Here is a 21051-nt window from a genome sequence, read left to right as displayed (position 1 = left end):
TTGGCCAGAACATCTTCCCGCGACTTCTCCCTGAACTCCTTCGGACCCAGCTCCTCGGGCAAATACCCGTCGTCCAGAAACTCTGGCCCGGCTGTTAGGAGCTCAGTGATGAAGACTGTGGCGTGTGCGGAGGTCGGAGTTTAGGAGGGGGTAGCCTGTGAAGAGGGCGAGTGCGAGGATGAGGTACATCTTGATTGTTCAGTTCGTGGTATGCTTGAGGGGAGGGACTATGGGCGAAGGGGAAGGGTATATATGCATCGCGGGTCAGGAGGCAGAGCCAGTTGCGCAATGCACATGCACGGAGTGCTTGTATATATATGTGGATGCAGATGTCTTTGACATCTAGGTTGCGTATAAATATTTATCGGCGATTTTAACGTGTGTTGAAGCGTCTCCTCCCTCCCCCGGCAAAGAATAACCCGCATCTTCAAGCCCTAACACCGAAGCCAAAAAAAGCAATACTTCATCTATCTTTTCTTAGAAGTCCTACTCTCCCCGTAAATTTTCCAACCTCGCCATCAAACTCCTCAGCAAATCCTCCTTCGCGCGCTGGACCTCCCTGTACTGCGCATGATTGTATATCCGTGCCACCTCCTCCCTCCACACCTCATACGCCAGCTTCGGCTTCATTTTTAGCCTTGAGTCTGCGGATATTCTATTTCCCTGCCCTACTTCTGCCTTTGTATCTCCGTCTGCCTCTACCTGCAAAACAGCATACCCGCACCCCTTCCAAATCCGGAGCTGGTACTCGAAGCCAATATTCGGGGTAATCAGACTGCGCGATTGGCGCGCGAGTCGGAGGGCATCGTTGTATGGTAGGGAGCGGCATTTCATTACTGCATCAGTCTGTTAGTTGAGATCTCTCATGCTTCCAATCTCGAGTTGAGTGAAACCATGGGAGAGGATATTATAAGAGCTGGAGCTAGACGCGGCTTACTATATGCAACGACAACCGCCCCAGAGCGCGAGATCCCCTGGTTACAGTGGACGAGGACCCTTCCGGCTGCGTATGTGCCTGTGTCTCTATGAGTCTTTTCTCCTTCTCCTCGGGTACTCGGACCGGTTACGGCATCGGCATCGGTCACGTCTGGACGAGAAAGCGCATCGTGTATGAAGTCGAGCATCTCGCCTAGGGGGCCGAGGATATCTTCCGTTGGGTCGTCGTCGATGTCTACCTGTTTGCGTGTGATATGTCGGGTGGAGGTTGTGTTTGCGAGTAGTGCCTCTGTATCTGCCTCTGTATCTGCCTCTGAGGTCGAGGTCGAGGTCGAGGTTGAGGTCGAGGGCGGGAGATCCTCCCATCGCATGAGGGATAGGACATGGGTGATTCCGTGCTCGGCTAGGAGGGGCTTTGAGCGTGCTGCAAAGCGACTGGGACTTGTGTTAGGACTTGGTTCTCTGCAGTTTCGCAGGTGGGGGTACCGCATACTCGGAGATGTAGAGGCCTGGGATGGCGAGGATTGGGGAGAGGGTTAGGGATGTTGCCATTACTTTGGGGGATGCGGTGCGGTGAAAGGATAGTTAGAATGGTGATTAAGAATGTTGAATCGAGGACAATGAAGGTGGTGAGTCGAGGGTGAATCTGGCTGCCTGCCTGAGGCGTTGCCGTTTCCATGCTTGGTCATGCTTACTCTGAGTTATACAGCAGGACACAGCAGGACTGTATTATACTGCACATGTTAATAAAGGTCAATATATCCACTACCTTATCCTTCCAAAACTTCCCAGCTCACCCACCCAGGAAGTATATCCTTCATACCCTCCCGCATTGACTCACGAATCCCAACCGCATTCTCCGTCGTCGCCGCCGTCGTTGGCCTACGTCACTTGCATTAGAATCGTCCCAACCATCTGAATCGGAGAGCAAACATACCCCCGAAACCCCCCATCCGAGTAAAACCCCCCATTCACCTCGCCACTCATCCGCGTAATCGCCATCAAATTCTGCGCCGCCCCCTGTTCCACCGTCCGGCAGACAACCCGCTCAATAAGACTCGCAACGGTCTTCGTATTAAACCCGCGAAAAAGCCCAGTCCGCGTGAACCCCGGCGACGCAGAGGCGACGAGGACCTTCCCCGCATCGAGGCGAGTCGCGAGTTCCTGCGTCCACAGGACGAGGAGTAACTTGCTGATGTGGTAGCGCTCGTAGCATTTATAGCTCTTCGGCTCGTTAAGCGCCTTCAGGAGATCAGGGAATGAGCTCTGGCGCGGGTTCGCCCAGCCGTGGGCCTCGGAGGAGATGAGCAGGAGGCGAGACTGCTGCGGGCCGTTGAGGAGGAGGGGGAGTGTGAGGAGGGAGATTGCGCAGGTGCTCAGGAGGTTGACCTACCTATCCTTTTAGTCATTGTATCATATAGAATAACTGCTGTAAGGGTATGCGTGCATACCTGGGTAACCTCCTCGACATCCGTCTCAGGACATTTGCTGAACCCCGTCGAGTAAACCCCCGCATTGAGCACCGCAAGATCCAACGACTGGCACTCCCTCTCAAGTCTCTCCTTGAACGCCCGAATCGACTCGTAAGAGGCCATATCCAGCTCAAGGACATCAACCCTCGTCTGCCCCTCCCCACTAGCAGCAGCAGCCTCAATCTCGTTAACAACCGCACCCGCCTTCTCGCGACCCCGCGCCGTAAGAATCAGCCTACACCCAACCCGCGCAAAGGCCTTTGCGCACTCGAGTCCGCAACCGCCCGTTGCACCGGTAATCAGGATCGTCTTCCCCGCGAAGGAGGAGAGATCGATTCCTGCTATCGGAGGGCATTTTGTGGAGAGGAGGCGGGCGAGGACGCGGAATGGGCTGTCTTTGTCGAGGGAGAGGGCGTAGGGGTTGTTGAGGCTGAAGGGGAGGATGTGCAAGGAGGCCATGGCAGTTGGCACTTCCGATAGATGAGTGGAGCCGGGGGTTGGGTCTGGTATATAAGATGGGTTGTGCAGCTTATCATGCTGGGATTGGGGCTGTGTTCGAGAAGACTACGAGAAATTCAGCATACCACAGCAGATTAAATCCTAGAAATTACTCCTTCGAGGCCTCAAGACAACGTATAATTCTACGATGAACCGATCCAGCTTCAATAGTTGGTAATCCGGTTTCCTGGATCGACTGGACAATCCGACCGGCAAATCCGAGCACCAGCCTTGGAAGCCTCGCTCTGCTGCCACCGATCTTCACTATAAGACTCTTCAATCTATACCCTCTATCTGATATACTCCGTTCCCAGATCGCAATGCAACGCCTTCACGTAATAATCGTCGGCGCAGGCCTCTCCGGCCTCGCAACCGCCATCTCCCTCGCCCAATCCGGCCACACCGTCACTGTCCTCGAGCAAGCCCACGAGCTCGCAGAGGTCGGCGCTGGTCTCCAAGTAACACCCAACGCCTCGCGACTCTTCAAACACTGGGGCCTGCCAGAGTCGATCTGGACCGCAGCCGTGGAACCAAGGACGCTCACAGTGCACCGGTACACAGGTGCTGTCCTCGCCCACGATCCGATATTCAACCAACGCATTCGCGCACGCTATGCCGCGCCCTTCGTCGATATCCACCGCGGAGACCTGCAGAAGGCCCTCTACGCCCGCGCTCGGGAATTAGGCATATCAATCCACCTCTCAGAGCGGGTCGTAACCGTCGAAGACAACCCCGACCCCGACCCCGACCCCGGCACCGGTCTCGCAACGGTAACTACCGCATCCTCGAGAACCGAAGGCCCAACCAGATATACGGCCGACCTCGTCGTCGCCGCAGACGGCCTCTGGTCGCGCTGCCGCGAGTGTCTCCTCCGCCGAAAGGACGACCCCCTACCCACAGGCGACCTCGCGTACCGGATCGTGCTGGGCGTCGAGCAGATCGCGGACCCCGCGCTGCGTGACTGGGTGCGCAGCCCGCAGGTGCATTTCTGGATTGGGCCGGGCGCGCACGTCGTTGCGTACTCGGTGCGTGGCGGGGAGATGATCAATATCGTGCTTTTGGTGCCGGATGATTTGCCGCCGGGCGTGGCGAGGGAGGTTGGGTCCGTTGAGGAGATGAGGGCGCTTTTTACCGGGTGGGATCCTGTGTACTGATCCCTCTCCCTGACTCTCTGCCTATGGCTTTAATGTGAAAGTTGATATGCTAACAAGGCTGCGCAGTTTAACGCAGTTCCTCTCCTACGTCGACAAGGTCGATAAATGGAAACTCATGCACCGTAGGGACCCGCCCTATCTATCCATCCATCCAAGTTCAATATCAACAACCCACTGATCTTGCAGCAGACACCGAAATGACAACCTGGATAAACCCCTCCTCAACCCTCGTCTTCGTGTATGTCTATACACACCTGCCCCATGACATCCCAGCTGACAAACATCTAACTCTACGAATAGCGGTGACGCCTGCCACCCAATGCTCCCGTACCTCGCCCAAGGCGCAAACTCCTCTCTGGAAGACGGCGCCGTCCTCGGCGGCCTGCTAGGCCACATGAAGAGCAAGTCACACGTCCCGCAGATCCTGCGCCTCTACGAGTCCCTCCGTAAGGAGCGCGGAGAGGCGATTGTTCGGGAGACGTTTCGGCAGGTACGTACTCTCTGCCCGATTTACCTGTGTCGTCTCGCCTTGTAAAGATAAGACGAGATAGGCGTTAATAAGTGATATGTATGCATGTAGAGACACGACTTCCACATACCCGACGGCCCCGAGCAGGAAGCGCGTGACGCGGTCTTTCTTTCGCAGCTGCAGAAGGACGGCAAGATTGAGGGCGCGTTTCCGAGTCGATGGTATGTCTCCGCCTCTCTTACCTCTAGACGGTGTATATGTATATATATATATACATCCCTTTGCCTGCTAATAATGGCTTGGTTTGATTGAATATAGGACATGCCCCGAAGTCCAACCCTGGCTCTACGGATACGATGCCGTCAAGGAGGTTGAGGAGGCCGTTGCAAGGAATCCGGGGCTATTCGCCGTGTCGAATTTATAGACATGTCGAGAGAGCCATTCGATTATGGGTTGGACGTACATATATACACATATTTATATATATAAATAGAACATGAAGACACTCCCCTCCGCTCACGTTCGCCATACCAGAGTATAAATCTCGTGAACACGTGGATCACCCGTCCAAAATAGGCAATCCACCCAGATCATCGAAGAATCTCGCAACGCCTTCGAACGAACAATCGGGGAATCCGAACCCATACGCCCATTCCTGATGCCACATTCGTCAGTCCGCTCGGACCAAGAACACAGAAAAAAAAAGGAAAGAGGATGAAAGTAGGTAACGCACCGGAATATCAAACCCAACCCCAAACCCCTCCAGATCACCGTCCCCATATCCACCACCACCAGCGAAATCCTCTCCCTCTCCCACAGCCCCAGGCGCAGCTACAGTCCCAGAGAACGCACCCAATGACCCCTGCCCCTGCTCCTGCTCCTGCAGAATCGTATCACCCCCACACGGACCCGCTTCACCAGAACCATCGGAACCATCAGAGCCGTCAGAACCCCTCTCAAACTCCCGCAGGTAGCACCGGATAAGCTCCGCGCATTTCCTCGCGACGACGCTCTCGTCCGAGGCGTCGAGGAGGTCGATGGCCCGGTTCACGGAGTCGCGGAGGGAATGCAATCTTTTCTCTGTGTCTGTGTCTGTGTCTTTATGTGTCTGTGTTGTTGTCGCGTCGCGGCCGTGATGGTCAAGATCCGGATCCAGATTCTGGCGAAGATGTGGTTTGGAGAGCGGGAGGAGGAGGGTCGATGTTGCGAATGTGATGTATGTTGTGTTGTACCACCTTTTGACCATTATCATTAGCTAGTAGATTAACGAGATACTCGTAAGGGGTTCAATTAGGAGACGTAGACGTAGACGTAGACGCACCAGCAGCGAAAGAAGGTATGTAGTCGGTAGATATCGTGGATCACGGCGATAGTCTTCTCCGCGGCGTCTAGGCATTTGGATACCATTTCGCGGATGAGGATGTCAGTTGTGGGCATGGGCATGGACTCGGATGTCCCAGTCTCAGTTTCGGTCTCAGTTCCAGTGGGTTCGATAATTCCAGCTACTGGGTTCACCTTGTTCAAGGTGGACATGGACATGGACTTGGGCTTGGACTTGGACTTGGGGCGTCGCCGTCCAAGTTTCTGTTTCTGTTTCTGTCCGATGTAGTGGTTCAGGAAGGGTCTGAAGAGGAGCATTTTGACGTTGTAGTACCCTATCCTCGCGTCATCAACATCGGAATATTTGGAATATACTTTTTTGATGCCAAAGGATGGGAGGGAGGGAGGGAGGGCGTGGACCTACGAATCCCAAGAACAACCCTCTGCCGCCGTGCCCACTTCGGATCCCGCAACGCATTCCTCCCACCTCCACATCTGGATTCTTCCTCTCGATCCCCCGCGACGACGACGTCCGGCCGAATCCACCCGGGCAACCGAGCAACCCAGCCATCGAGCTCGGCCTCAATCGCCCGCGCGACATCCAACTTCTCCGCCAGGGACGTCCGCCGATGGTAGATCTGCACGGAGACCTTGCGCGTGATCTGCGCGAAGTCGACCATCCAGGGGATGATGGCGTACTGCGTGTTGTCGCGCGCGGGGAGCGGGCGGTTGTGGTATTCGTCCATTCCGAGGGTGTCGGGGCGGCCGAGGGAGAAGGACATTTCTCTACGGGGTTAGGTTAGCTAGCTAATTCTCTTTTAGAAGGTTACGATGATGTAATTAGTTAGAGGGGGGGTACATTTCTAGCGAGAAGAGGCCCCTTGGATAGAGATGACGTGAGTACCCTGTGGATTGTGGTAGCATTGGGATGAGCGTACGTACCACCATGTTCGGGAGATCCAGTCGGCGCGGGGATCGGCGTGGCGGACTTTGCGGTTGAAGCCGGCTGCGAGACAGGTGCGGACGGCGAGGCCGAGGTACATGTATGCCACTGCGCTGTTAGCTATATCCACGGTCTATCGAAGGGGCGGGAGACGAACGGTTAGGGTTGAGCTCGTTCTGGCATATCTTGGCCTACCGTATATCCGTCAGCAGCCAACCTTGAACACCACACACGGATCGGACAGGGGAAACAACCATGAGATACAGACACTGCACGGCGTCAAGATTGTTCGGGAAATGGAGATGATTCAGGTACAGCTGCGCCTCGCCAAAGAGCTTCCGACTCCATTCGAACCGCGTCAACCCGCCCAGCTGCACCTCGTCCCAGACGCGAAGCAGCGCGCCGAAGGACAGGACACTCAAGTAGAGAGCTACAAAGCTCGGGTCCGGCGCTGGGTTCCGACGCAGCCAGAGATCCTGCGCGCGGCGATAAAAGTCCTCCTTGTCGATGAACGGGTGCACGAAGTGGATGTTCTCGAAGTACCCGCTCATAAAGAGGTGTGCGTGCTCGAAGTAGTAGTTGTGTTCGTGGGCGGCGACCAGGGGCTGCGCTGTGCTGGCTGTCGGCGAGAAGCTGGCGTTGTGCAGGGTTGATACGATGGAGTATTCCTGCGCACGAGGGCTGTTGGGCGCTTCTTCCGTGCGCGGTGGATCGCGCGCTTTCTGGAGGTGGCCGAGAAAGGCGACGGAGGAGGTGCTGCCGTGGAATTCGATGCCGTTGGTGTGGTGGTTGAGCTCGGTGATTTCTTCGTCGGCGTCTTCTGCGTCGGGATCAGCGCCATAGGGCGATGGTTGCTCGCGCAGCTCTCTTGGTGTCGGCGTTGGCCTGTCCGCCGGCATCGAGCGCGGCGTCGCATCGATGGCAGGATGCTCTGGTGAAGAAACCCTGGATTCGGCCGCTCGCAGCTTCGCATTCAGCTCCTCGACCTTCTTCTCGAGGTCCAAAACGTAGCTACCATCTTAGCGACGTCCTATAGACATGCGACGAGGTCGTACCTGGCAGAGCGACTACTCTCCAACTGCCGGTAATTCCCCTGATACACACAGTCCAGCTGGCTCTCTTGACTCGATTAGCCATCGCCGCTCGACGGGAGACGCACAGCCATACTCTTACACTGCGAGCACGGGTACAGCTCGTCGCATCTGTATTTCTTCGCCCGGCACCTGTCGCAGGCCTGCGCGGCACGAGGCCGCTTGGACCGACGAACCTCGTTCCCACGAGAGGCTGTAGACGTGCGTGGCATGGCACATTGATGCACTGAGACTGGATAAGATGAGATGCAGTCCGGGAAGCGCAAGGAAGCAAGTCGAGAAGAGAAAGTCGGAAATTCCGAACCCCACAGTCTTGAATCCCCCCCACGATCCCCACAGCCTTCAAGTATCCAAGGTCAGACTGTCGACATTACGTTTCAGATCTCCATACCTACATCCAACTCCTCGGCTACTCTCCTCACAGCAGACGGATCCCACCCCCCGGCCTGCTCAGGCAGCACCACACCCCCAAACGCCTCCCCCGCACGCTGCACCAGCGCCTCAATCCCATCCCCATCAGCAAACGACCACACTCGCACATACCGACTCTGAAACCGCAGCGCAAACGCCCGTCCAGCCGGTATAACCACCGTCTCGCCCTCCCTGAACACCGCCTCCTCCCCCTTTCCGTCCTCCCCCTCCCCTCCCCGCAGCCGCACACCCAGCGTCCCCTCCATCACAGCCAAACAATGATCCACCCGCCGAAACCTCATAAACCTCGACAGAGCCGACAAGTCCCCACCATAAACACTCGACGACTCAATACTCGAAATCGCACAGACACCACCACTCTGCGTCGTCGTGATAAACGGCCGCGAGAGCACGCCGCCGAGCATCCACCTCGGCCCCGTATTCGCCCGCAGGAAGAACGGCACCCCCGCCGTATCGGGTAGACGTTCGTCCCCGTCATTAGCGTCCCGGCTCCACTCCCCAACGTCGGGGCCCACGTAGTCCGGCTGGAAGACCACGTCGAACGGGCGCTCCCTTGCCCTTGCGGCGGCTAGGACCTTGGGGAGCAGGAGGGCCTTGAGATCGCGGGTGTCGGATTCGGGGACGAGGACGCCCTCGTATGGCTCGGCGATGTACCGGAAGAAATCGACCCAGTCGCCCGGTGTGATGAGGCCGTAGATTTCTGTGTGTGGGCCTAGCATTTCCGGGTTGTGTATCACCCCCTATACACTCACTGGGCATGAGTGGTAGGTATCGTATCCTGGATCAGAAGTGACATGGAAGAAATGAAGAATGGGATAGGATAGCATAGGATAGCATAGGATAGGACAGGATACTGTACCGGCGGCACATAAGCAAAATCGCCGGCCCCCATAATCCGACATTTATCTCCATTCCACAGTTTCAGGTATCCCTTCGCGACGAGGAAGACGTCGTGCGCGGCGTTGTGGTAGTGGAATCCCGGAGCGTCGGAGAGGACCGCGCCGCTCTGGAAGACGGCCATCAGGCCGTTCGTTTGCTTCGCGGAGGCCAGGATCCGGAATGTGCCTTTGCTGCCGGGGATCGTGATGCGTTCGCCCTCGAGCTGGGGGATTGCGTAGGGGGTTCGCGAGGAGGGGGGTTGGTTTGTCCAGAGGGTCATGGTGGATGCGTGGAGCGTGGAGCGATCGAATTCAAGAGAGATTTACATGGAGGAGTTTTGCTCTCAAGAACGATCTGCCATGAAGTGATTGATATGGATGGGCCATAGTTATTTAAGAGCAGTCAAATCAGTGGAGTTCGACCGGGGCCTCGGATAACCCACCAGGCAGGGCAAGTCGGGATATCCGAGACTTCGTCCCGGGAATTATAGTGAGCTGAATAAAGAACAATAGGAAGAACATTGACATTGACATTGACATCATAATGGCCGAACTCGTCTTCGGTTCGAAGAGCGGTCTGCAGGCTCGCCGCTGTACGACGCACCTGTACATCCAACGTACGACCGTGAGACTATACCGAGTATGCGAGAAAAACCGACTCACTGGATACGTTATATACACTCTCAACCTCCCCAGCAGCGGAAACACTGCCCGAAAACAACGAGCACAACTCAATATAGTCAAAGAAGGAAACAAGAAAGCCCCTCGGTCAGAAAACCTTAGCCTCTGTCTGATACACACCTACGGCCCGCGAGGCCGATTCGTATTCGTTTCCAGTCGTCCACCGCCGGATCCGCCGTCTCGGTCTCCAAAGCGTCTCAGCGAATTGGGCCCAAATCGGTCATTGTACGAGGAGACTGATGTAGACGAGCTCCGACTCAGCGATGCGGGGGTGGATAACTCTGGCGGTGCGGCGGACGTGCGGCGACTGATGGCGGCAGCTGGGTTGCAGTGTGCGCACACGTAGATGTTGAAGCCGCGTCCACTGCAGCTGTTGCATACAGAGTTTCTGAAAGCAATCAGCTCCAAGTCGATGTATATGACAAAGAGCAACATACCTTGGGGCATTGCCGGCACAGCTCCGGCATGTCAGGACCGTTTTCCCTCCAATGCAGGAAGTGTGAGTAGGGTCGAGTTCGAGAGAGGAGACCGCCTGGTTAACCATGCTGAAACTGGCTGACGATTCGAAGGTTGAATGTGCTTTGTGTATGAAGTATTGTGGTATAGATGGGCGGCGATGTGAAGTGAAAGCCGAGTTTTTGGAGCAGATTGCAAGAGAATGTCGGGAGCTGAGACGCATCTATACCTTGGGGTCCATACAAGATTTATCAATGAGTGCAAGCCCCATCGATGGCTGAGTCAATTAATAACCCTCCCTAGAGCAGGACAATGACAACAAAACACCACCCGATCCAAGGCAAAATTGGCGCGTGAGAGTATGATCGACCTGCAGGCCGACCAGGCTGCTCCCTGCTCACTACAGGTGGACTTCCCGATGCAAGTCCCACTGTGATACATATCCTCGCAAGGTTCCTGATCCAGGTGGATTCGGTCAGGCCGTGTCCTCCCAACGCCGACTCGGGAGCGCCAAATGATCGCCCGGCATTCTCGCACCATTGGCAGTTCACAACGATGAGATTCTGTCAAATCGAGAATCCGCTCTCGTAAGCCGCACCAACGACACAGTGTCGGGCGGTACGGCACGAATCAAGGATTGAATGCAGGACTAGATAATCAGCTCCGGATATGCCTAGGCACGACCAATTATCCGTGTCAGGCGAGGGAGCAATATGGTAGCCATAGCCATACACTGGATGGAGAAGGGGGGGAGACTGGGTCATCGAAATTTCACGGAGCCGGGACGGAGACTGGCTAATACTGGGCCGATTGTTGCCAACCGAACTAGGTACATCACCCTGCACGTCAAGCACAGCGAGAGCCTTCAATACTCGTAACTCGACATTTGGGGTCGGCGAATAGAATGTAAAAGCCTAAATTATACGATCAGGGAGGTGGTGAGAAAGTGGAGAACAAGCCGGGTGCCTCATCGAAGGGGGGAGAGGTGCGAAAAGTGCGTGCAATTGTACGCCACGGAAGAAAAGACCGAAGCATGGCAGCCACGGAGACCCGTGTCACTCGACTTACGAACATTCGGCAACTCAAGCAGGCATCAAAGAACACTTATTCTCTCCAATAGCGAGGCAGGCAGGATTTTGACCATCCACTCCCAATCTATATGGACGGATAGCTGCAGCGGAGGATACGAACACGATCTCAAAGCCGTAGCCTCAGATCCGAGAACTCGCGTCGGCAGTTGTCGAGAATAGAAATTGTTCTGAGACGATCCGGTAACACTGAATAAGAAAGCATGATCAGCTCTCATTGTTCGCTGGGAACCCGGGTCAGCTGCGACCAGATACCTCTCATCGAACAGACTCTGAACGGGTTCTATCATGCACCGGATGTGAATTTGTCGGGATGTGCCCGCCGTTGTGTTGGCAGTGCTGATCCAGAGCGCAATGACACCTCCGATTAAGTTTTGATACATCTTGGAGGCAACGCCGAGAGCTTGTCGTCTCCACCGAATTGGCTGAAGGCAGGATCTGATGCCGGCCGCTTCATGCATAATTGCGCAAGATTGCGAGGAGGCCATCTCTCTTCGCGGCGAGACATTAGCGGGAAAAAATCAAGGCTCCTGGTTGCAGGAACAGTACATCAGCTCGATGAGAGAACACACGGGCTGAGTGGAGGGGGCTCGAAGGAGGGGAGAAAAAGCAAAAAGCAAGGAAGAAAAACCATCCGCTCAACTTGAACTATACCAGGGTGATGGGTATCGCCTTGTTTGAAATTGCACAACACCATGAACGGTAAAATGGTTTGGCTAATTCGGAGAAAGTCGAGAGGCAGACACAGTGTGGTGCCGTGGTGCTTCAGAGTCCGACTCCTGTTATCCACAGCCGTCTGGATGAGACATCATGCAAGTACCCGTCTCGCAAAGAATCGATGAGACTCCAACACAGAGCGAAGTGTTTGCTCCACGTGAAGACGGAAAAATTAACCGGCTCAAGCCGCCATTCGCAGGATGATAACAATTATGCCCGTCCTCGATCAAACTACTTTAGGGCACCCGGTTCTCTGAAAGCTGTGCGAGGGATTGGTCAGATGCAGACCGGAATAGTGGGCATTCTATGAAACAGAACCACCAGGACACAGGACTCGATCATTCCCAGGATGCATAGAGTGAGGTGCTGCGGTAACGGGTCGGCAGGAAGCTCCAGTGCCAGAAGGCCATGTGTACGAAAAATGAGCAAAGGAGGTAGCAAACACCAAGTACATCGGTAAGCTATCCACCCCACAAGCAATTGGCGATTATCGAGCGTTTGGAAGGGCCTGCTGCCTCTTCTGGAGGGGCCGAATCGAGCGGACAGTTCGCTCGAGAGCAATAACACGGGAGTATCCAAAACCCAGTTCCGCCCAGCCTTCCCGTCAGGAATGAGGACGAGTGAATGTGACTCGAGGATCACTCCTGCCTAATATTGAACGCTAAGGGTAAGCGACCTGCAGGTATCCGTTGAAAATCACGCACTGGGATGGGGTCCGGGGCAGTTTGGTGGCGTGGTGTGTCATGTCATTGCCATTGTTCGCTAGCTGAGAGTTGAGGCGGTGCATTATTGGCGCTGCGTGCTGAGGACAGATGCTTCAATAAAGCAAACTTGACCTTCTGTTCTAGTCAGACAGCAGAATTCGTGTTGCAGCAGAAGAGTCTGACCTGTTCGGCCGCGAAGCGCCCTTCAGAACATCCCAACTCGCACCCAACGCTTCGGAGGCAAAGGAGGGTCACACAAGGATCGAGCGACACGACACGAGACAAGAAACCAGGTAGTATTCCCAAGGGGGAAAAAGGAAATCTCGAACGAACACTCGATCAGCTGATGAGGTCCGTCTCGGTGAACTGGCTCAGCGCTCGGCGCTCAGTCCCTTCACTCGGGGCCGCGCTCCTTGCCATCTGCAATCAATCAGAGGTTTCCACGCAGTTCCGTCGCGAAGGAAGAGGAAATATCATTGTGAAGGGATTTGATGGTAGGCGGAAAAGAAAGCAGGGAGAGAAGGGGAGGAGGGTGTTGGGGGCTTGGATGGGGTGGGAGAGCCAGAGAATGACTACTAGTGTCTACGTAGGGGTCCCCAGGCACCAATACGGGAGCTGCTGTGAGGGCTGCCTCGTCCTGGTGGCTGCGTCCCATGGGGACAACACATTCTCATTGAAGAGGGAAGTCTGGTCTGGTAAAAGTAGGAAAACCAGTTCCAACAGGAGCCAATCTCTAGCGTAATTCATTTAGCAGTAACACCAACAAGTTAAGACAGTGAAGAGAGACAGGTGGGAATTCTTCCATAAAATTACGAAACAAAGAGAAAAGGGAGGATTGGGAAGGAAACAATGAAAGAGAGTGGAGGGTAGAGCCGATATTGAAAAGTACTAAGTGAAAGCATCTCTCTTTTCCGCCATCCCATTCCTTGATTCACCATAAGTAACGCCACGAACGTCTTCAAGAGTTGCTACATAATTCGACCTATGCAAAGTAGTCCGGCGGAAGCGAAGCCAAAGCCGCAATAGTACCTACAGCACCCACCACTGCTCCAAGAATGGCAGTCGCCGCATGGCTTCTCAAGCTTGCCCGACCCGAGGTCTTCACTCGTTTAGATGGACGGTCAGCCTCATCAGAACTCTTGGGAATGCTCAGAGCCGTCAGCTGTGTGTCTGACAGGCCAACGGTAGCGACGATATTTTGCTGCTGAACATCTGGGAGCTTGTCCTCTCCGCTGGTTGATTCCATTGTCTCATCCACATCTAGCGCATCCTTAGGGGGAGCAACAGTATGGGGCCCCTGTATGTGTTCTGACTCCATTTCTGTCGCCTTCCTCTTCTTTGGTGAGACTATTTCCGGTCCAGTGTTCAATGTCGGCCAACACGCCGATGACTTTCTAGCATTCGGCTTAACGAAGGCATCGCTAGACATGCGAGGAATCATTGGTGCTAGCGGATCCATGAAAGGCAGCAGCTCGGTCTTGGAGCTGCCCTCGGTAGTAGCAACACCCGCTGCTCCAGTTCCTGCAATTGGCTTGGCGCTCGCGAAGGGTCCTTCTTTATAGTGAGAAGTGGAGTTGTGCGAGCTTTGGGCCGGCATCGAATCGAGTGAGTAACCAGGAGTAGAGCGGGCTGCCTCCACCGGTAATGGAATATAGGTAGAACTAGGGAAGAACGCCGGAATGTGATCAGATAGTTTCCCACCATCCTGGAGAGGAGGTTCCGCATCTGATCCCATTCTATCAAAAGTGCCATACACAGGGGGTAACTTTGGCGGTACAGTGGACGACGGTTGCTCCCGCTGCTGGGTCTCTGTGTTCGAGTACTTGATCTCCGGCAAGCGATTGTCCGAAAGGATGGGAGGCATTCTCCACATCCCTAATATATCGTTGGGGAGCTGTTGCGCGGGCGGCAACTGATCTTTGTTGTCTATCGGAGCAACTTCCTTCAAGCCGTCGTCCGTCTCGCTATTGATCGCTCCATGGACCAATCGAGCCGAATCTGAAATACAGTCTAAGGGCTCTTTCGGAACCTGAGCATCATGTTCGAACGCATCGTCATCAACATTCTCTTCCTCCTCGTCGAGCTCCCAATCCTCAGGGTCAACATTGGAGTCGTCATCCGAGTTGTGAGCGAAATACTCATCATAGTATTGATTCTCAGCACTTCGGTCTTCTGAGTCATAGTTAACTGAGGGTGGCGTCATTATCGGGGTCGCCAGAGGTCCCTCGGAATCCTCAGGTTGTTCGCTGCTTGGCTCAGTGGGGTTTTGTGTTGGTCGCGCTGCGGTATCTACGGGGACTTCGGTAGGATGAGTGTCTTTCAAATCGTTCTTGAGCGGAGAGGTATTCGGGGACGGCACTTCGACCACGGAGCGGATGTCCTCCAAATCCGAATCCTCACTGGAGGCATCTGACCCAGCGCTCTGATCAGCAGTAAGGTCGAGTGCAACCGGGTTGTGAGAGGTGACTTCACAGTCACCTTCATCATCATAGTCGTCATCCGGAACACAGAAAGTATTACTAGTTTGGGGTTGTTTATGGGTATCCAAGTCGCTTTTACTTCGGTCAGTAAACCGCCTGTCATCTGGATGGGGCTCAGAAACATACGGAGTCTCCAGCCACTGACACTCGCAACGAACCGCAAGTGGCGGAAACGTGTCTAGGGAAATGTCAGATAAAATAAATGGAGTGAAGAAGGAGTACGACCCACCGGAGCCGCGGACAACCTCCACACCAAATGTTAGAACATCACCATTTGTTACCGTGACATCCTTGTCAACAGGTATCTTTTCCCTGTTCAACCACGTCCCATGCATAGAGCCAGGGTCACGGATGTAAACAAGCTAAATCCAACCATAGTCAGCGAAAAACTTGGCGGGGAGACAAAAGGCATTCCCAAGGTGGGAAGGGGACTCGTTCGACTTACCTTCCTCCCTGGAGAAACACGGATTATAGCATGGGTACGAGACATGACGCGGGAGTCAAAAAGGGCATTATGGTGGGCAGGCACGAGGTTCTTATTCTCGCGCTTCGACGCTCTACCGATCTCGATACGATCCGACTCGGATTTGAAGGTAAGGGACCGACAAGGAAGCGTGTCCGCGAGACCTAAAGTATGGAGAAGTACAACAGCTAGAAGGCAAGAATGTGTAAGTCAAACGACGTGGATGAGGTCTCGATGGGTGGCAACGAACGGCCAGACTTACCCCGTGTCTCAGGCATGATGGTTTGTTTCCAAAAAGGAAGGCAGACAGGCCAGGGTGAATAGATGCGTTGTCAAGAATGGAGCCCAGGCCAACAAGGATTTTGAGTCCCCGGGAGAGATGCTTCACAAAAGATACCTGATGCCAAAAGGACAGCGGACAGAAGATGGAGAACACGAGACGAGTATTTGAGGAGGGGTAGAGGAGAGTATGAAACGGGCCGTCAGCCTGAGGACAACAGGCGGTAGCCGTCAGGCAGACAACGTCGGCGCAGAGACAGAGGTCGAGCTCGCAGACTTCGGTTAAGCAAACCAACCCATGCGATAGAACCTGTCCCGGCTAAGGCTCGAGAGTTCCGTGAGCAACCAAGTTGCGTTGTTGATATGGCTCGACAATGAAGGAGAATGGAACAGGCGCCCGGTGCTGAGCAACAGTGACGTAGGGTGGAGCAAGTTCGAAGGAGGCTCGCCAGGTAACACCGAGGCACACCTGGAAAACAAGGTGGAATCCAAGATACAAAAAGACAGAGACACAACAGTCACAAAGGGGAACAACAAAAGGACAATCAAGAAAGCCTTGCCCAGTTAATTAGGCAACTCCTTGTCGTCCGTAGATATGGGTGGAATGAGGGGGAGAAGGCAGTGGATGGCGCTGACCGATAAGCAGGCAGACTAAGTGGGGATGCCCATCAGGTGGACCGGACCTCCACCTAGGCAGGCTTCGCCGCGAACTTACTCAAGCCAAGGTAACTTTGGTACATACTGACACATCATCAATACCTGTATCGTCCAACTCTATCCATTATTACCTCTTCTTCCGTCCAGCATCCTTCCCACTATGGTACATGCAGGGTTTTGCCGTCAAGCCCCCGAGACACAGAGAACAAACCCTCCTCCAGGTATGTTGCCCCCCTATCATGCCTCCGAACGACCCATTTTTGAAGAGTAGCACAATCATCGAAGTGGAGAGAAAACGCATGTCAGGCCGCATATCAATGTCCAAAAAGAAAAGAAAAAAAATTCAGGCAAGGGAAACCATATAATAAAATAATAAGTACACTTACAGATGAAGCACCGACACCAGTATCTTAGGAGATCATTATATCAACATCGCCAGATGCCAGATCAACCTGTATTGCGGTTGTTCTTAGGTTCACAAATAAACAGACACGTCGTCACCTTCACAGACCAGGAGGACCACCCAAGCCAGCACCCATGCTTTGCAGGCGTGCGGCAAGCTGTGGGTATTTCTCTTGGACCTCGAGCTGGGTTCGCGTTGCCTCGGCATAGGAGATGGCATTGACAATCTCCGCTTCGGTACGTGCTAGCTCAGCAGCACGCTCGAAGTACTTGAGGGCCTGAGAGACCTTGCCCTGCTGTAGGAGGAGCTGGGCCATTGTTCCGACAGCAATATCACAATCGGGGTCAACTGCGACGCCGTTAGCATCCAATTCAAGGAACAGGAGTCGGAAGGCTGGATTGACATACTGATCAGAGCCTTCTGGCAAAGGTTCTCAGCCTCTTGGAAGTCGTGCTTCCACTGGAACAAGGCAAGGGCCTTGTTTATGAGAGGGAGAACATTAATACCCATCGGCTTGCTCTGCTTCTCCATTTCAACGGCTTTGTCAAACTTCTCGATGGCTTCAGAGAAGTTCTGCTGGTCCAGAAGGAGTTCGCCATAGTAGTTGTAGACGTCAGGGACGTCCTCGAAGTTCTTGACGGACCTCCTGAAGGTGGCCATTGCAGATGCAACAGAGCCCATCTTGTACTGTGTAACACCCAGCTGAATGTGAGAGTAGATGAATGTCCGGTCGAGGTCAATCGACTTCTGGTAGTCCTTGGCAGCTTCGGCGAATTCACCGAGAATGAAATGGAGCTGAGCACGGTGATAGTAGATGTCAGGATCGTCTTTGTTGTGCGTGATCGCAAGCTCAAAGTCGTCTTGCGCAGCATCCCTGTTGCCTATTCATCTATTAGACCAGTAATACAGTCCAACAACTTGATTCAACTTACCCAGCTCAAGGTGCAAGCTAGCACGCTTGATGTAGCTCTGAACCAGCGAGGGGTCCAGCTCGATGCTCCTGTTCAGATCCGTTAGGGCGTCTTGTGCACTGCCCTGCAAGTATGTGAAGGTGGCTCGGAGATTCAAAGCGAGACCCTCAAATTCACCCAAGTCACCCAGCTCCAGAGCCTCGATAAAAGATGCAGCAGCCTCCTCGTAGCCATCGCCTGTCTTCTTGCTCATTGCTAGGAGGCCCTTACGAACTTGGCCCTTGCCGGATTCTTCCGGGATATCAGCGGACTCCTCGAGACCCTCTGGCAGACCCTTGGGTCGGAAGCTCTGAAGGTAGTTGGAGACGAAGGTCGGACTGGGAAGCTTTTTGCCCTTCGCTTCGAGAATGGCTTTGCCCTTCCCCTCGGCGACTTTCTTCAAGAGCCGCTCCAGGGCAACACGGCTGACTTCGTTAGAGAAGCCATCGATGATGCAACTGGCAGTGAAGTCGAGAAGAGCTTCGCTGAACTTCTCAAGATGCTCGTATGCAATGGCACGCCTATTCAGCGCTTTGACATACTCGCTGTCCATCGCAAGCGCAGCACTAGTATCCTCAACAACCTTTTCCCATTCCGACATCACATTGTAGCAGGCAGCGCGGTTCGAGTAGAAGACGGGGTCGGGTTTGCAGATGATAGCCTTTCCGTACAGCTCAATCGCCTTGTTGTAGTCTTTGGAGCCGTAAGCCTTGTTACCGGCGGCCTTTAGCTTCGCAGCATATGCCTTTCTTGTCTAGGAGTTGGGATGTCAGGAAAAGTAATCGGGGTCAACACGAGGAATCGAAACCCACCTCCTCGTCCAACTGTCCAACAGTAGTCTCGTCAACGTCGGGGATCTCTTCTGGGGGCTCTTCGGGCTTCTTTGCTGTTTGCTCTGGGTATCATTAGCAGGAACGCGCCGCATGTCGCAATGGGAGCTCTACGACGCACCATCCTGGGCAGAGGCCGCTTTAGCTTTCTTTTCCTCCTCGGCCTTCTTCTTCTCCTTCCGCCGCTGGTTTTTGCTCTTCTTCTTCTCCGCAGGCGCGGCGGCGCCAGGTTGACCAGGCCTGCCAGGTTCGGAGAGGTAATAAACGACACCGGCGCTGGTCACGACAACGGCAACACCGGCAATGGTGTAGACGAGAGCCTTATTTTCCGACACCCATTTCGAGACACGATCCCAGACGGAAGCTGAGGAAGAAGAGGGAAGGGAAGCGGTGTCGACAACCACACTCTTCGATGGTTGGGGCAATGGTGAGCCGCTCGACATGATGACGGAGGAAAGGAGCTCGTATCCTTCTGTGTTTTTTGGTTGTTTCGTTCCCCCTTTTCGTCCGACAAATCTGCAAAAAACTCAAATCAACCTTCTAGGAAAGAAATGATTGGGCAACCAAGTGGGATATGGGAAGACGAACGGGATGGTTGGCAGGGAGGCCGCGTGTCTGTCTGAATCGGGGAGATGGGAGAGCAGCGGCCATGAAAAAAGTTATGCGACTCAAGGTTGGTTGTTCCGGCGGCCCAGCAGAGATTCCGAGCTCTGGTGCTGGTCGGCCCAATCAGCGTCATCCAGAAGGGATGGCCAGCTCCTGGGTTTCTCCACAGCCGCCATCACCAGGTCGAGGAGTCGAAGCTCGAGAAAAATCGGCTTTGAAGCTCTTGTGAACAGACAGGTTTGCATGAGTGATGGTTGAATACCCTGTCTATCTCCTTGCGCTTCTCTGGACTAAAGGAAATATTGACTAACTTGTCCAGCGCGATCTCGGCTTGAGTCGATCCAGCTGCACGTGGATAGGTCAAAAAAATGATCACAAATCCTGCCTTCAGAGTTTGACAACCTGTTAACAAGAATGTCTTCACACCCCTTCCAGATTGTTTCTACACTGCGCTACGATCCTGCCCTTCCGAATGTCGTTACTCAAAGAGGCGCAAAGTCCTCTCCCGACCCCCTCAACACTCCTTACTACCTTCTTCCCTACCATCAAGACCGACTTCGGAATGCCGCACGCTATTTCCACTGGGATAGTGCATTGAAGTTTCTCGAACAAGACTTCACCCAGTTCGTCCGATATCTCGATACATTCATTCCTGACAAGGGAAGACCATGGCGCGTCCGGCTGGTCGTTGATGACACCGGAGACTGCAAGGTTGAGGCCGACCCCGCTGCGCGGATCGAATTAGAGAACTTCGTCGTCCCCTTTATCATCAGCCCAGTATCTACCCCATGGCGTGTCTACGTTGATACCGCTCCTACGACTCCTTCAGGACTCACTACACACAAAACAACGGCCCGTGGAGACTACGCAGCCGCGCGAACTCGGCTAGGGATCGCATCCCCGCAAGACTCTGCCGATGTGCTCCTTGTGAACCCGAACGGCGAGATCATGGAGGGAAGCATCACCACGCCGTACTTCAGGCGGCGAGAGCAGACGGAGCAGAATGAGCCTGAGTGGGTCACCCCTCCGCTGTCCAGCGGGGGTAATGCCGGCACAAGCAGACGTTACGCTCTAGCTCAGGATTTCTGCCGTGAGCAAGTAATAACTGCTGCGGATTTAATCGATGGTGAAATATGTCTTTTGAGTAATGGAGTGAGAGGATTCATCCTTGGGAGAGTCGTCCTAAACAGGAAAGCCTAGGTTCGCGCCCGCGTGTTTGGTGATCCAGTAGAAAAAAAGAGCAGTTTTTCGAGCTCCTTTTTACCTACATCTCATGCTGGTTTTGAATAAATAAATACATTTCCGGGTCTCTTGACAGAGTCCAGTCGCTACGACCTCCAATTGCTCTTCACAAATTTTACGGATGCCTCCAACATATATAAACCGGCACTGTAGCTGATTTCACAAACACAAGGCTCCCCAATAGCAGGATCAATGGGCATCCCAATGAGAATTGGAAGAGAGAGTTTAGCAGCTACGGAGTAGGGAATAAAAATGAGGTGAAGTCCGCCTTCATTTTCGAACTTGGGCCGAAATGCGCAAGC

The 21051-nt window shown here is 54.1% G+C and overlaps 9 protein-coding genes across 9 annotated transcripts; 2 read left to right on the top strand and 7 right to left on the bottom strand.

Annotated features, from left to right (window-relative positions):
- Nucleotides 1-313: 313 nt before the first annotated feature.
- BJX67DRAFT_63191 (dual specificity protein phosphatase family protein) lies at nt 314-1596 on the bottom strand. The gene is made up of 3 exons (XM_071035269.1): nt 1430-1596; nt 938-1371; nt 314-836 (listed from the first exon to the last, which is right to left on the bottom strand). The coding sequence occupies exons 1-3, from the start codon at nt 1486-1488 to the stop codon at nt 487-489; spliced, it is 843 nt and encodes a 280-aa protein (XP_070887158.1). The 5' UTR covers nt 1489-1596; the 3' UTR covers nt 314-486.
- Nucleotides 1597-1605: 9 nt separating this feature from the next.
- BJX67DRAFT_351254 (uncharacterized protein) lies at nt 1606-2939 on the bottom strand. The gene is made up of 2 exons (XM_071028895.1): nt 2388-2939; nt 1606-2325 (listed from the first exon to the last, which is right to left on the bottom strand). The coding sequence occupies exons 1-2, from the start codon at nt 2865-2867 to the stop codon at nt 1819-1821; spliced, it is 987 nt and encodes a 328-aa protein (XP_070887157.1). The 5' UTR covers nt 2868-2939; the 3' UTR covers nt 1606-1818.
- Nucleotides 2940-3226: 287 nt separating this feature from the next.
- On the top strand, nt 3227-4953 carry BJX67DRAFT_380376 (putative monooxygenase; the record flags this gene model as incomplete). The annotated part of the gene is made up of 6 exons (XM_071032781.1): nt 3227-4053; nt 4127-4182; nt 4250-4298; nt 4361-4550; nt 4641-4750; nt 4848-4953. The coding sequence occupies 6 exons, from the start codon at nt 3227-3229 to the stop codon at nt 4951-4953; spliced, it is 1338 nt and encodes a 445-aa protein (XP_070887156.1).
- Nucleotides 4954-5088: 135 nt separating this feature from the next.
- On the bottom strand, nt 5089-9474 carry BJX67DRAFT_387510 (uncharacterized protein; the record flags this gene model as incomplete). The annotated part of the gene is made up of 11 exons (XM_071034229.1): nt 5089-5184; nt 5263-5764; nt 5851-6184; nt 6274-6635; nt 6709-6729; nt 6792-6900; nt 6950-6983; nt 7047-7784; nt 7960-8076; nt 8279-9055; nt 9175-9474. The coding sequence occupies 11 exons, from the start codon at nt 9472-9474 to the stop codon at nt 5089-5091; spliced, it is 3390 nt and encodes a 1129-aa protein (XP_070887155.1).
- A 475-nt stretch (nt 9475-9949) lies between these two features.
- BJX67DRAFT_63035 (uncharacterized protein) lies at nt 9950-10724 on the bottom strand. The gene has a single exon (XM_071035266.1). It carries the CDS (start codon nt 10551-10553, stop codon nt 10095-10097), a length of 459 nt encoding a protein of 152 aa, XP_070887154.1. The 5' UTR covers nt 10554-10724; the 3' UTR covers nt 9950-10094.
- Nucleotides 10725-11258: 534 nt separating this feature from the next.
- BJX67DRAFT_63033 (uncharacterized protein) lies at nt 11259-12081 on the bottom strand. Its single transcript, XM_071035265.1, has one exon. The coding sequence runs from the start codon at nt 11904-11906 to the stop codon at nt 11424-11426; it is 483 nt and encodes a 160-aa protein (XP_070887153.1). The 5' UTR covers nt 11907-12081; the 3' UTR covers nt 11259-11423.
- Nucleotides 12082-13366: 1285 nt separating this feature from the next.
- On the bottom strand, nt 13367-16704 carry BJX67DRAFT_351246 (FHA domain protein). The gene is made up of 5 exons (XM_071028894.1): nt 16045-16704; nt 15765-15970; nt 15549-15681; nt 15446-15497; nt 13367-15391 (listed from the first exon to the last, which is right to left on the bottom strand). Exons 1-5 carry the CDS (start codon nt 16058-16060, stop codon nt 13822-13824), a joined length of 1977 nt encoding a protein of 658 aa, XP_070887152.1. The 5' UTR covers nt 16061-16704; the 3' UTR covers nt 13367-13821.
- A 422-nt stretch (nt 16705-17126) lies between these two features.
- Nucleotides 17127-19539, bottom strand: tom70 (putative mitochondrial outer membrane translocase receptor (TOM70)). Its single transcript, XM_071035267.1, has 5 exons — nt 19023-19539; nt 18884-18966; nt 18054-18825; nt 17529-18002; nt 17127-17469 (listed from the first exon to the last, which is right to left on the bottom strand). The coding sequence occupies exons 1-5, from the start codon at nt 19342-19344 to the stop codon at nt 17222-17224; spliced, it is 1899 nt and encodes a 632-aa protein (XP_070887151.1). The 5' UTR covers nt 19345-19539; the 3' UTR covers nt 17127-17221.
- A 54-nt stretch (nt 19540-19593) lies between these two features.
- On the top strand, nt 19594-21017 carry BJX67DRAFT_351238 (aminotransferase class IV). Its single transcript, XM_071028893.1, has one exon. The coding sequence runs from the start codon at nt 19922-19924 to the stop codon at nt 20705-20707; it is 786 nt and encodes a 261-aa protein (XP_070887150.1). The 5' UTR covers nt 19594-19921; the 3' UTR covers nt 20708-21017.
- The last annotated feature ends 34 nt before the right edge of the window (nt 21018-21051 follow it).

This window comes from Aspergillus lucknowensis (assembly GCF_044049455.1).
Source record: "Aspergillus lucknowensis strain CBS 449.75 chromosome Unknown BJX67scaffold_15, whole genome shotgun sequence".
In the NCBI taxonomy this organism is placed as follows: Eukaryota; Fungi; Ascomycota; class Eurotiomycetes; order Eurotiales; family Aspergillaceae; genus Aspergillus; species Aspergillus lucknowensis.
This window is presented reverse-complemented; position numbering and strand designations above follow the sequence as displayed.